Source organism: Oryzias latipes, chromosome 13, assembly GCF_053564925.1.
Source record: "Oryzias latipes strain Hd-rR chromosome 13, Olatipes_Hd-rR_3.1".
Classification (NCBI taxonomy): Eukaryota; Metazoa; Chordata; class Actinopteri; order Beloniformes; family Adrianichthyidae; genus Oryzias; species Oryzias latipes.
In genome coordinates, this window is record NC_136249.1 from 10,640,278 (window position 1) to 10,655,639 (window position 15,362).

General features: G+C 37.8%; 1 protein-coding gene across 5 annotated transcripts in view; it reads right to left on the reverse strand.

Moving 5' to 3' along the window:
• The window catches only part of sacs (sacsin molecular chaperone), a 31,661-nt gene extending 19,171 nt beyond the window's left edge, over positions 1–12,490 (reverse strand). For 2 of the 5 annotated variants that reach the window (XM_011482872.4, XM_078929891.1), the window contains exons 1-9: positions 12,202–12,490; positions 10,671–10,744; positions 10,347–10,455; positions 9,687–9,837; positions 6,803–6,893; positions 6,643–6,728; positions 2,199–2,310; positions 1,832–1,978; positions 215–1,700 (exon numbers count right to left, since the gene is read on the reverse strand). In XM_011482872.4, the coding sequence (XP_011481174.1) occupies positions 215–1,700; positions 1,832–1,978; positions 2,199–2,310; positions 6,643–6,728; positions 6,803–6,893; positions 9,687–9,837; positions 10,347–10,369 (2,096 nt within the window). In that variant the 5' untranslated portion in view covers positions 10,370–10,455; positions 10,671–10,744; positions 12,202–12,490. Of the gene's footprint in view, positions 1–214; positions 1,701–1,831; positions 1,979–2,198; positions 2,311–6,642; positions 6,729–6,802; positions 6,894–9,686; positions 9,838–10,346; positions 10,456–10,670; positions 10,745–10,894; positions 11,059–12,201 lie in introns of those variants that run through there. The other 3 variants (XM_004075895.5, XM_078929892.1, XM_078929893.1) reach the window with 2 other exon arrangements.
• Between the last annotated feature and the right edge of the window lie 2,872 nt (positions 12,491–15,362).

A 15,362-nucleotide genomic window follows, 5' to 3' on the forward strand; every position in this document is an offset into this window, starting at 1 on the left:
TAACCTTTTTTCTTAGAATAATCCAAGAATAGTCCTCGACTAAGGACAGTTTTCATATAAACATATTTAGACTATCAAAGATAGTTGCATTTTAGTAAAACAAGAATATTAAAATTTCACAAAACCACAAGCTGTCCAATTCATGCAGTGAAAGAATTCTACACGATTTCTTTAACAGCAGACTGGGCAAAACGGAATTTCTCTGAATATGTACCTGGGATAATCCTCAGATGGAATATAAACGGCATCCTTTTCACTGACGGACGATGAAAACGTTGCAAAGGTTTTGTCTTGCAGAGGCAGGAGTTCAAGTCCAATGAGGTCACTGTAATTAGCATCGCTCAGTGCAAACTCCAACAGCAGCAGCTTCTCCTGTGCCGGGCCTTTGTGTGTGTACTTTCTGACTGTCTGCCGAAGCAAAGAGGGAGTAACTGTTCTCACTTCAAAGGGTTCAGTGGTATAGGAAGCAAGGACAGAGTGGACCGCAGCAGGCACCTTTGCCACCTGTATGCCTGTGCTTTGGAGGTAGTTGATGACAGTTTCTGAAAGGTTTTCATCCATGTCCAGCTCTGAGAAGACTGCGTGGTCCATCCCGACCCAGCTTTCACTAAGAGAATAAATAACTTTCTGTTGAAGCAGTTCCTGAAAGAGTGGTTGGAGAATTGGCATCCAGCGTGACTTGACCTGCTTAGGGTCTGGCCAGGCTCTGTAGGTCCCTGCAGGAGACAAGGGAAAGTCTTGGTCTTTTTGAGTTTGTACCCTTTTTATAGCGTCAATTATGAGAGTAAAGTAAGCCCTGGGGATGACAATAACTATCAGCAGCTCATTCCACAAGGCTGCTAGGTCCCTCCACTGGTCCACCTCCCTCCACTTGATGCTCCTGCGGTTGTCTGTGAGGCCAAAGAAACCGCTCACATGAACTGGAAGTCCTGTCTCGCTCTCCTCACCAGGCGGGAGAGGGAGGAAGCAAAATGCCCGTCCCGAGAAACCAGATGCAGCACCTTTGTCCTCTTGGTTATTTGCTGCAAGAGGTAAGGCAATGCCAATTATTGGCATGAACTTCAAATTATCTGCCAGAGAATCCAACTCTGCACACATCCCTCTCCCTCCAACTCCACTGCAAACGAGCCACATGGTTCTGTTTGCTTCTTTAGCCGTTTCATCCTGAGTCTCTATGTTGACCTGGTAGGTAACACACGTGATGGTGGAGCTGGGGACCCTGTTACTGTAGTTATCTATAGCCTGGCCCAGTGTCTCCAGTGCATTTGGTCTTTCCAGTTTATTGTCAGGATTTTCTGTGGCTGTGGCCTGGAATAACATGCGTTCTGTACCATCTGGTTCTCTCACGTGTAAAGAGATCTTCTGAACACTCTTTAGGAAGAGGAGGACCGTGTTGGCATCTGCTTTAAAAGATTCAAAGAGCTCCAACACCTTTTCTTTGTTGTAAATGTTGCCACTGAGCTGGGAAGGTTTCATGCGAAGCGGGAAACGGAACAGAGTTCCCAGAAAGCTGCCATCCTTAATCGTTTTCTCAGAAATCCCAAACATTCCCATGTAGGGAGAAAACTGGTCAGCTAGTTCCGTGATCTCCTTCCTGTCTGTGCTCAAGTTCCAGCACTGTCCTGACTCATTCACCCCAAACAGAGTCTGATGAGGGTCCAGCATAGCAATCTGGTTTCCACTGAATATACTTGGAACATCTGAAACCAAAATAGAAACATTAGTTTAATCAGAAATCAGTTCACCTCCTGGTTTCCTAAACATTTTTCAACAAACTACAAAGTATGTAAACGTTAGAGTGGAAAAACTTGTATTTCAAGATCCTTCTGACCTGTAATATGGTACACTGAGTTGAAGCCAATCCCGAATCTTCCAACTTTCAGCGGATCATCTCTTTTCCTGCTTCTTGCAATCTCCTGAATGCCATTCCAGTCTTCCCCAGTGAACACAGCATTGTTGTAGACATACATTGCTGCTCCTTTTGGTTAAAAGAAACAAGAAGAAATTTTTGTACGACAAAAGGTGGGGCTTTAAAAAAAACTCTTACACAGTATTATTTCATTTCAAATTCAAAGGGAAGTTGAAAAATTAAAATGAATAAAACTCCCATCTAAAAGTAAGCTTTTACTTCCCCATTGAAGACTTGTTGCTGAGAACTTTGACATCCTGTAAAGTCACTAAAAACTATACCAGCTCACCTTGATGTTGAGCCATGTCAGGTGACCAGAGTGACTCCACTCCATACTCTGTCTCATCGTACATGAACCTGACTTCTGTGGCTCCAGCATCCTCTGCATTTTGAATGAGCTCCTTAAAAAAGACAGCAAAGAAAAAATTTAATGATTACAGACAAATGAAAGAGAACATCAGTGCCTTAAGCAGATGATATTATTGAGAAAGGCCTTAAAACATTAGAGCCTAATAAAAATGCATTGCTCGGTTTTAGACTTTAACAACGTTTCTAGGCAGTAACAACTATGGATGTAGAAAAAAATCGATTCAGCAAAATATCGCAATATTTCATGAGGGGATACTTGTATCGATTTAAAATGCTGTCAATACGATTTTTTTTCAACTTCACACTGAGCCTCTTTGAGCAGCTCTAAACCGCACCAAAGCATCAAGATCTTGTGAGATCAGCTTGTGTTGAATGCTAAATGTTCAGTTATTCTTGCAGTTCTTGCTGTTATGAGACATCTACTACTTAGATTTTGCTTGGGATGGGTACTTAATCGAAACTCTGTGCCACGTTGCTGCCAGTACCATATAGAAACGCAAATTGTGGTGCTTTGTAGTGGGCTCCCGATCAGAACGAGTGACACCCGAGACTGTATCATGATAGATATCGTGGTGCACACCCAGGGACCTGCGGTGAGGCCGATGGCTGGTGAGGCACCGACTTCTCTGGAGTCAGATTTACAATTGCAAGAACTGAATATTTCACCATTCATTCAACAGCAGGTAACAGCATATAAGATACACACAAGAACAGATTTGTCCTACAGAGAATATTTCTTTACGGAGCCCGTGTCCTGACATTAAGATATAAAAATATATCTTGTTCCCACAGATTAATATCTTGTTCCCACAGGTTATTATGTCGTTCACACGAAATACTATTCCGTTCCCACAAGATAATATTGCGTTCCCTCAAAATACTATTCCGTTCCCTCGAAATGATTAACTCGTGCGAACGCAATAATTATGTCGTTCAAACGCAATAATTAATCCGTTCGAATGCAATAATTATTCACGTCATAAATCATTCAGGCAGATATGCTCTCTGTATGCCGGCAAAACTAAGCCGCTTTCAGCGGTAACTTCCGTGTCTCTGTGACCCATATTCGTTCAAAAAAGGAACATGAAAAAGAAAAATGATCACTTTATTACCGTCTCAATGAATATAAGAATATATAGGAATATAAGAAAAATCTAAAGATTTATGATAACTAGGCTGCTTTGTCATTCGATAGCTCTTGCTAGGCTACTACTATCTCCGCCGCAGAGCTCTTTGATGTATGCCGGCATTTGGGCAACTGGCTGGTCTGTTGTCAGACAGCTGATATTGTAGTTTAGGGTCGAATAGGAATAATAATATTCAGGACTTGTCTTTTATTAACTTTAGCAGTCAGTCGCTTTACATTCGAAGGCTATAAGGATACATGCTAACTGACTAGCCGATCATTGATCCTGTTATTAATTTACGTCATAGATTTACAGCAGATACCTTCACATTTCTGTCTGTGTGTGTCTCATTACATTGCATTGAAGACACGCAGGATGTTTAGAGAACAGATTTATTTATTTCAAAAAGCACAAAAGCATCCATCGTATAATTCACGTTCATTCACATGGTGATATGATCTTGTACGCCCTCAGTCATCTTGCTGCAAAAGCCGCTTCCTGCCGCTACTTCCGTGTCTCTGTGAGCATTCAATAGGGGTAAAAATAAAAGCAAGAATGGTCGATCTGTTATTTTCTCGATGAAAATCTGAAAAATCACCAATCACTGGCCAATCACCGTGTCCCTGTGACCAAGGTCTAACAACAAGACCAATGATTGGCCAGTGATTGGCAGCAAAGCACGCTGGGAAACGTGACGTAGTGCTATTGTTGTTATGCTACGAGCTAAAGGTAAGTGCTTTAGGCAAAGCAGCCAGCTTAATATGATATTTTTCAGATTTTCATCGAGAAAATAACAGATCGACCATTCTTGCTTTTATTTTTACCCCTATTGAATGCTCACAGAGACACGGAAGTAGCGGCAGGAAGCGGCTTTTGCAGCAAGATGACTGAGGGCGTACCAGATCACCATGTGAATGAACGTGAATTATACGATGGATGCTTTTGTGCTTTTTGAAATAAATAAATCTGTTCTCTAAACATCCTCCGTGTCTTCAATGCAATGTAATGAGACACACACAGACAGAAATGTGAAGGTATCTGCTGTAAATCTATGACGTAAATTAATAACAGGATCAATGATCGGCTAGTCAGTTAGCATGTAGCCTAATAGCCTTCGAATGTAAAGGAACTGACTGCTAAAGTTAATAAAAGACAAGTCCTGAATATTATTATTCCTATTCGACCCTAAACTACAATATCAGCTGTCTGACAACAGACCAGCCAGTTGCCCAAATGCCGGCATACATCAAAGAGCTCTGCGGCGGAGCTAGTAGTAGCCTAGCAGGAGCCATCGTATGACAAAGCAGCCTAGTTATCATAAATCTTTTGATATTTTTCTTATATTCATTGAGACAGTAATAAAGTGATCATTTTTGTTTTTCATGTTCCTTTTTTGAACGAATATGGGTCACAGAGACACGGAAGTTACCGCTGAAAGCGGCTTAGTTTTGCCGGCATACAGAGAGCATATCTGCCTGAATGAATTATGACGTGAGTAATTATTGCGTTCGAACGGATTAATTATTGCGTTCGCACGAGTTAATCATTTCGAGGGAACGGAATAGTATTTTGAGGGAACGCAATAGTATCTTGTGGGAACGGAATGGTATCTTGTGGGAACGGAATAGTATTTCGTGCGAACGACATAATAACCTGTGGGAACAAGATATTAATCTGTGGGAACAAGATATATTTTTATATCTTAATGTCAGGACACGGGCTCCGTATTTCTTTTATAGACATGGAAAGAACACTCTTCTTGTGTATAAATTATTCATATGTACTGTAACAAATTAAAAGTATACAGATGTGTTCAGCACACATTTACTTTTGACCCTCAGTAACTATTTCTGGTATATTTCCAACTTCAAATTCTGGTGCTTTAATCCGTGTTATCAAATGTTGTCTTTGAAAATGATCATAAAAAAAATGCTTCTCGTCAGACATGAGTCACAGCGCTCCGGAGCCTCACCGGGAGTTTCCGCTCCGTCTGTGATCTCACAACACTCAAATTCTGCGATTTTAACCTCAGAAACTGTGGAAAACATGTCGAGTTAAATGAAAATGTATCTTTAACACGGATCAGTGGAAAATAATATGTACTTAATGTGCTTTTTTCTATTTGATCACAATGACAGGTGAGGCCTCAACTGACCGCACGTCACTGTACACACCATATCGCCTCTTGCCAATACACACCCCTAGTAAGAACTCTATTTTAAAACAAGCTGATCGCATCCAAATAAAGCTAAATCCCACTTTTTGAATTTCAGGCAAAAATGTTTAACCATAATAGTGTTTTTTTTTTCTCAATTTGTTTTTATTGCAAACAAAAAGAGAACTGTTACATACATGAAAAACGATGAAACAAAGATACAGTTTCATTTTTGTAATACAACATGGCCAGTTTTTTATTTTTCAATTTTTTTCAAACACCTTGAACTCTCCCCCCCCCCTCTCTCCATGGTTTGCAAGACAAGGATAAGATATATATTGTCCAATATAACAAAAGCATATCTCTATGTGATCAAATCGATGGCCAAATCGATCAGCCAAGTGGCAACATAAAATAGAGAAATATATTAACATATATAGCTGATGTGATATTTATATATAAGAAAAAGAAAAATAATAATAAAAATACTAACAGTGCTAATAATATTTAAGAACAGTTGGATTATTTTAAACTATAAACTACTGAGATGTGATGGTAGAATGTGAGGAGGCCTCAGGTAGAATTCTGAGTTTGTCAAAGTGATCTAAAATCGGGCCCCAGATTGAGAAAGATTTGTCCCTCGATCCCTGAACTGAATATTTTATTTTTTCAAGTTGTAGTAGTTGCATGAGATCCCTCAGCCACTGGGACACCCTGCGTGGGTCCTTAGATTTCCAATGCAGTAATATACGGCGCTTTGCTATTAGAGTAGCAAAAGCAAGAATGTCTTTGTGTCTTTTTCTTAATGTATCTGGGTTTTGGTGTGAAACACCAAATATGACTGCCTCTGCACTAGGCTGGAGAGTGATATCTAGAGCATCTGATAAAGTTTTAAAAATTGTAGACCAGTAATTCACCAGAGCAGAGCATGACCAGAACATGTGGGTTAGATTGGCTGGGCTATTTTGACATCTGTCACAATTTGCACTCAGATGAGGATAAATTTAGTGTTTTGTTTTTTTCAAAATGTTTTCATGCGTAGGTTATTTTGAAAAAAACAAATAACAAAACACAACACGTACTTTTAAAATCTGTCCACCTTCAGGATACCTCCTCAGGATATCTTTCAAAAATTCCACAAGTGGGGGCGTAGTCTGTCCGAATCTCCCTAGAACAATCAAACTGGGTAAGTTTTCCTGTTTTAACAATGGACTATGACAGGTACGTCTGGTTTCTTCTTACCTCCTCCTTTGAGGCCTCTTCCTTCCAGAGTGACACATACATGTGAGCTCCCTGCAGGCGCCAAGGTACCGATCTGTATGCTGTCATCCAGCTGTGACAAATTGATGTAAAAACACGACATAACTTTACAATAAAAACACATATTTATTGAAAATATTGAGGATAATGTGTTTTCTTTTATTATGCAACATGAAGAAAACTTAATGTGAAAAACAAACTTAAAAATTTGTGCACAAAAATAAACTATTTAAGATCAAACTAATATGTTCAATTCATTTAAACTATGTCTTTATTTTGGAAAAAATAATGTTTTGTAAACAGTTTTATGATTTAGTGCTAAAACAAAAGGAGCATGAAAGCCATAAATTACAAATCTATCTTTAAATCGATTCCCGCATCGTTACTGTCCCATTACATACAGATAAATCGTCAAAGGTGCATTTTTGCAAGATGATAGATAATCGTTTTTTTCTGGAGTAGGTTTCAAAATCAATGAAGCAGGAAGTCAAGAGTTGGCAGCAGGCCTGTCGATGCTCAGGGCATCACAAGGTGACACCATGACCCCCTCAGTCAGCAGTTATCAACAGACTGCCAGGCAAACATGCATGAGAAAAGCCCTCAGTCATCTCTGCATCATGATCACTTAGATGTGTTATTAAATCTGTATAGCTTAGGGCAAAAGTTCAAGTCTTCAGGTAATGATTAATACTTATTATAAAAGTATGGTTAAGGGGTTTTAAAACATCTTTTTTATGAACTTAACATTTCTTATTTAAAAAAAATAATAAATGATTATCTATTGGTCTAATTGACAAATATGATAATGCCGTTTTTAGCCAAAATCAAAAGAACTTTTGTCTTTTTGTAGGACATCTGCAGAGTGGCAGGAGTTCATTTGAAATTTGGATCAGAGCTATGGGTGGGACTGTTGGCGGGGAGCCCCCCCTCTCCTCCCCGTTGCTGAGAGCTCTCTGTTTACAGATTGACCAACTAGTTTACAACCCCTCACACTCCCAACCTAATGCAACAAAAATGGTGAGCAATATTAGGGCTATCCAAATAAGATCTTTTTCAAATGGAATGTTTTTGTCTGATCCTGATTCAATTCAATAATTTGAATAAAGAAATACTTATGAACCTAATTTTAGGCTTAGTTTTCTTAGTATGTGTAAAAAAAAAGCCACAAGAACAAGTTAAAGACACCACATTTTCAAGGGAGTGGGTCTTTAAAACCGAAGTCCACCAATGTAGTATCTTACAAAAGAGGTTTATGATAAATTGTATGTTGTGTAATGTAATGTAGGTAGTAGCATTTAGATATTGTTTTACTTTCAAAGAATAAGAATACTGTATATTTAAAGCTATAAATAAAATCAAAACAGGGTCATTTAAAGAAAGGTTTTATCAAAGTACATTTTTTTAAGGTTCTGAAGTGATGCATAAAATATTTTTGAATTTAAATGTATATTTTGACATTATTGGAGTATATGGTTTGATCTCGTAGAATCTATAGAGAAATAGTCCTTAGTGCTTCTGTCTCCTGAAAAGGTTGCACTTGTCAGGAGTGAGCTCTTCATCAAAGTGCTGCCCGTTTTCAATTACATTAGCCAGAGCGGCCAAGCATCTCCTAACTGATTTAAGTCTACTTTGGTCATGACTTTTGGAGCTGACTTCATTAGTGGAACTAAAATGCAAAGCATATGGGGTGGGTGTGGCTTGTAGCTACTTTCTCTATGATAAAAGAAGGGGGGGGGGGGGGGGGCTGAAAGGTAATGATAACCACCTGGTGCTTTCCATCAACTGAGCCCACAGACATGCAGTCACCTGCTGCAACACTGGGCCATTCACAGAGTAAGATGTCATGTATTTATTCATAGGTGTCACCACATGAACACAAACGTCTAAAAAGAGAAACATATTTCTGCAATAGAACGACTGTCAATAAGGTGTTCTAAGAATAGGAAGTGCTGTGATTAAAAACAGATGTTAAGCTCCTGAATGTATCAATGGACTCATAAAAAGGATCCAAAAACAGATGCTAATCCAGCGGTGGGCAAACTTTTAGACTTGTGAGCCACAAAGGCTTGACCAAAAGGTCAGACCAGGAGCAGATTTGTGGAGTGTTTTGCTAATCCACTTTGTAAGAGAAATCTGGATCAAAAACACGTTTTTATTCTGATTGAAAATGAATAAGTGTATTTTAAAACCAAACATATTTGAGTTTTATCCCCTCAAAACTGTGGCTTTTGTCCTCATTTTAGTGCTAATTGCAACAATGGGTTGATGTCCCACAGGTAAAAACACAAACTTAAAGAAATGCTGCATTCGTGTGCTGTTGGAACGATGGGAAAAATGACTCTCCAACTCAAAAACACAAACGAACATCAGAAAAATAACAAATCTTCCAACACCACATCAATTTATTTGTAGCGCACAATCAATGGTGAGACACCAGAATAACATTATTGAGGACTATCCTTACAATTTTTTCCAGTTTGGCGGGACAAATTAAATGGTTTAATGGGCCGGATTTGGCCTCAGGGCCGTAGTTTGCCCATTTTTGTACTAACTCCAACAATAACATTGATAAACAGTTTATTAAATGATGGAATACAGAAAATAGTTCTAAAATGGAACAAATGTCAGCTGTTTATTCATATCCATTGGGGCATTAAACCTCAGTTCTATTTTTGCCCTGTTTGCAGTCTGTCTTGTAACATGTGACACAGCTGCAGAGCTTCATGAAGAATTTGAATTTGCCAGTTACAGAAATAAAGTAAGAGTAGTTAAATCCCTGAGTAATCTTCAATAATGAGAGATCTAAACACTAAAAAACGGATCAGTTTTTATCTAAACTCCAATCACAAAAAGAACAACAACTTACAATTCTCCCATTGTGAAGCAGCCGTTGCTCCTTGACTGGTAGGTTTGTCTCTTCATAGAGCAGCTGTTTGACGTCTTGGACAGATGTAACAGGGGACACCCGATAAGACCTTGGCCCAATGCACTCATGACGAACTGTCACCCATGGAAACCTAATAACAAAAAAGAAAATCAATAACGTAATGAGCATATGAAAATTTAATACCAGAAATCATTACTGCGGAGGACAATAGCTTTTCTAGCATTCATTACTGCTATGCTCGGATGACAGACAAACCTGTACACGTCTTTGTTATTTAATCAAATGGTCATCTTAATTTAAAGATGTGTTGCTATACAATAGTGGTGGATGTTTCCCTTTTATTGAGGAAAATCAGTAAGGTGGCCTGTCAACAACATTGCTGTGCTTATTAAGCAGCAGGCCGCTGCAGCCAGCTCCACACTGGTGCATTTACTGGAACTGAGTGGGTGTGGCAGCAGCTCCAGCAGAGCAGATGATGGCTGGAGAGCTCCTTCACCAACTCCAAACATGCTGATACCTCAGGCAAATTATAGGACTGGGGCAGCTACATTCTATCATTAGTTTTTAATAGCACCCACTTAGAAACAATCTATTCTATAATAATTCTTGTAACGTATTTTTTTTTAAACATTCACTTACCATGGGTCTATACAGTTGGCCATGTTTTTCTTGTCTTGTTTCCCAGGACAAACACTTTCATTGGACTACCTTCTACCCTGCGCGGAGGGATACAGCACCCGAGGAACGGCTGTGACAGGACAAGATAATCATTACTTTTTAATAACAACCTGTGCGTTGAATTGAACAGCGATAAAGTTAGTGTCAGTCCTCGCCGGGAAATCAAGAGAATCAAAAAGACTATTGGGAACACAGTTTTTACTGTATGGGAGGTTTGCTTCGGCAGTAAATCGCCGGTTCACCGAGTTGGTCTTTAGCCTCTTTTTCCCCACAAACCCCACTCACTTGTGTCTTTGCTGCGCGCGCCGCTAGCGGTTCTGCTCCCAATCTGATCAGACATTTCAAAGTAACCTGGATTTCTGTCAATAAAAGCAACAACAAGATCAACAGACATGATTAATTCCCCCCAGAGAAACATGCTAACGCCTTCAAAGGCGATGTTCTAATAATAAAAAAAATGCACGGCGCGCTTAAGAGCATAAACAGTGGAAACAAATCCAGAGCTTTACCTCCTTCTAACTTCCGTTTCGTCTATATCTCGTCAGGGATACTTATCCGGGTTTGGGGCTTCATATCTTGTAGTTTTGATGATTTTAAACCATTTCAATAAAGGCTTATTATGCATTTACTGACACTTCTAGTCCTATGAATCAGTCGCATTTTACCGGTGATTTTGTTTCCTTTTGGCGCATGCGTATTTATATGCCTGCAAAACTGTTATCCTAGCAAGAACCAACCTGTCCCACCGTAAAGAGTCCATTTTTAAACTACGAAATATGGACAAAAAACGTAAAAACAAACGTTTCTGGGCTCAGCAGTTGATGCCCAACATTCAACAAAAATGTGTACAATTTTAAACGCCCAGGATCTGCTTTTATTTATAACGCCAGAGGCCTGTTTCGTGGATTTCATATCGGATGTGTGCTAACTTTTTTTTGCCGTGTGCGTAGCAGCTAAACAATTTAAATAACTGATATGAATAAGATATATATGTTTATTTTGTCTGACTCTAAAGAATAGATTTAATGTTTCAAAGTCGCCTTGTAATTAAAAAATCAATTAATAATATTTGTGAATTTGTAGGCAAATATTTGTTCTAAAGATGTAAACAAAGTAAACAAATACATGTACTTCAGCGTCTAATGTCACACAAATTTGGACAAAAAGGGAATTAAGTGAGAACCCTAATAGCAATTCAAAGTTTTCTAACCATCAAACAACACTAAGGATTTTGGTGAATTTTATATTGAATTTGGGAAATTTATCTTTGTAATTGCTGGCGTTATATTTTGATTGCTTTTTTTTTTAATTACTATCTTAACACTTCCCTCTCACTAATAAATGTCCTTTTAAAATCACAGCCAAAAAATACTTGTGAAAATGACTGCCTTAGGCAGCTGAATTGTGGGAAATGTAGTCAAATTAGCCAGCACGCTGCAGTTAAATACGCACATTAACTTTAAACGGGTGAAATCCAGGCCTATACTCGTTTAAAAGTCCAAGATTGATCAAATTTGAAATAAAAGTACTCAAATTTATCACACAGTATTCCTATAAAGGAGAATGAACTGAACACATTCTAATATGATGCATTTTTAGATCTCAATAAATGCTTTAAATAGGCTTAAAGCTGCATCCACAATGACATTGTGGATACATTCACCAGTCTATTAAAGTTTTGCCATAAAAGGGAAAGGACGCCTAATACAGTATTTAAAATACTGCATTTAAAATCAAATTTCATCAAACACGCCAGACTCACAATTTCAAAAAGGAAAGTTTAGGAAGATCTCCTCATCCACAGACTCATACCTACCGATGCATTGTGGCTTGATCTCAAATATCCATGGATTTAAGATGCACCTCTTGCTGTCCTTTGAACGTGATCACGCATCTCGGTGCCGCATGACAGAGGAGAAAAAGGCAGCAGCAGCATCAGCTTCCTTCCTCGTCCTCCCTTCTGCGACACACGCACCTTCCTCCTCGTGACCTAATGAAAGCCCTGCTGTCTGACATAGCGGGTGACCTCGGGAATCCTACATGAAATTCATTCAGAGGGATTTTTTAAAATAGCTGTGAACACCTCTTGCATAGTTTTACACTGCAGTTTCTAAGGCACAGCTGTCTTAAAGAGACAGCGCCCGCGCTTTGAAAACCATATACCCTGCAGGAACACATGGAGAACCACTGCCCTTTTTTGTTTACATTTATTAACAATTTATAACCTTTTGCCTTTTTTTTACCAATATAACTATATATATTCTTGGTCATAAACATTTTAGGAACAATATATTTTTTGATCTGAAAACAGTTTCGTGTTTTCTGTTTTAAAAAAACTGTAGTTGACACCAGGACCATTTTAATGTATTTAATGGCTGCACATTATTTAGGAGAAAGAAGTGAAGGAGAGGATTCCATACCAGATAACCGAGGGAGATTCAGATTTGTAGCTTTCGAATGATGAAAGGGATGAGGAGGGTGAGATTCAGCCTGTCATAGGTGAAGATAATGATGAAGATGAAGAAGATAAGATTTATTTATTTAATAACATGTTAAAACAGTATTAAATCAAATCTAAAAGTTTAATATAAATAAAACAATGATGAAATTGCTGTTTTAACATGTTCTTGTGGCATTTTTCTAATAATGAAGAACAAATATAAAGAAAATGAATCTCAAAATTGCATTTTTGGAGATTTCTTTATTCAAATTGAATCGGGTAGTTCAAAGGGGGCCAACGTCCAAGAGGTTTGTTTTTCCAGGAAATGATTTTAATTGCATAGCCTAAAGGGAGGCTACACCAAATGATTAATACTTTACCCAGATTTAGCACCAGTTCATAGCCAACAAATGCTATAATATGAAGCACCTTGCTTTTATAATTTCAGAGGATTAGCAAACTAAAGTCTCTGGACTTGGGCCCTTCTTGAATTAAACAGGGGCGCTGCCATATTGGATAACTAGTGCTGCCATCTACGGGTTAAACCCTTGCAAGAGAGGCCCAAGTCCAGGAATTTTGCACTTAACGCATCTTAAATGTCAAGCATAGTCAATACATTACAACGGACTTGGGACTTTTTTTGCACATAATCAGATAGCTTTTCCCTTGAAGACCATAGAACATATAATATCTCTGTTTTGAAAATTGTGGGCTTGGGGCCCTTTTGTACTAACCGATTCAATTGTTGAAATATATGGAGCCCTCCAGGTGCCAGTGGTTAAAAAGAAAAAAATCAGATTTTTTTCATTCAAGTATCAATTAAGTTTATTGACATTTTTAAATTAACTTACAACAGTTTTCAGGAATTTTATGCTGTATCTAAGTCTTGATGCCAGTAGGTGGAGGCAACAGCAAAGCCATAATCTACCTTAGCGGTGTGACCAGGCTCAGAAAAAGGAGGGAATACAGTTAATTAGATGAAACAAAGGGTTTTTAAAAAAATGTTCAAAACCATAAAAATAATAAAATGATAAAATAAAAATTACATTCAGTCATTGGAGTTTAAGTCTACACCTTTCTTTATTATGTGAAATGTCATAGAAACAAGCAAGTATATTATGGTGTACATATTTACTTGATTTTAAATTTTTTATTTATTTTGTGTAATATGGGATCAGAAAATGTTATACCCCATAGCGGGGTGACAACTTTATGTACATTTTCCAAATGTACTAAAAAAAAACTTAACTCAACCCTGAATTGCTTAATAAACGTGAAAAAATCATTACAAAAAAATGAAATCAAGAGCTGTAATGCGTTTGAATGAAACTTCAGACTTCACTGTGCGCTAAAACACATGCAGCTTGTTACTTTAGCAAAGCAGACACTGATTTCCTAGATTTGATATTTGCAGGAACATGTCTGGACTTGTGCAGTATAATTGGCCACTTTACTGCAGCACTGAACTTTTGTCCTTCGTCTGTTTGACTCAGTTCAAACTCACAAGTACAAATACACACACACACACACTTACCCACTGGTGGATGTGAGGTTGTACATTTTGTGTCAGTGTGGTCTTTGGTAGATCAGTGCTCTTTTGTCTGCATCACAACAGGTGGAAGTAAATGTATAGTTTGAGTGAAAGATGATTGTATATTAGGTTAAGGAAGTGTCTCTATTGACATGTGAGATATCTTCAGCTTTGGTTTTCCTGCATAAAATACGTTGCGATTTGTTCCTGAAGCTTTGTTTCTACAGTGAGCTTGGATTCTACCTATTATGGTGTAGATATCCCACAGGAGCGTTGGAACCTTTAAACAACATTTCAAAGGTATCATGAAGCAGAAAAAAAGTTCAGACATAAGTTAAATGAAAATTAAATAATTGAATATTGAGAATATACCTACAAATGTAACAGAAAGGGTTTTTTTAATAAAAGAAAAAGTCTGGCTGAAAAATGAATGCTGTTTTTAGTTAGTCAATGGAAATCCCAGTGAGTCCATCCTAACAAGTTTGTCGTCTTAAGTAAAGTAAAAGAAATGAAGCCTAAATTAAATTATCGGTGAACTATTAATTTGACCAATTTACATGCTATTAAGCTCACAAACAAAAACAACAATTGCTTAATCAATAATTAAAAAAACATGCAGAACTTTTATTTCTTTTTTTGGATTTCCCTGAAGCTAATTTATTTTTACAAAAAGAAAAACAGGTTTTTTAAAAACGTCATAAAATGAATCATAGCCAAAAGACACAATTTTGTTATTTTGTAAAAATGAAACCATAAACAAATTACTTTGCTCACTTATATATCTTCTTTCTGTGCAGGATTAGGCGAAGGCGGTGTGCATACGCTAGTCCATGTGGCAGCAAGAATAAATCAATTTATTAACATCTTTGTTTTAATAAATACATTTTTCATCCATAAGTACAAACATTCCAAATCTTTTTCCAGTTATGATCATAATATGTTGATTTGAACCCTTTATTCAGTCTATACAACATATAAATTATTTATTTTTTGAAAAGGCAGCAAC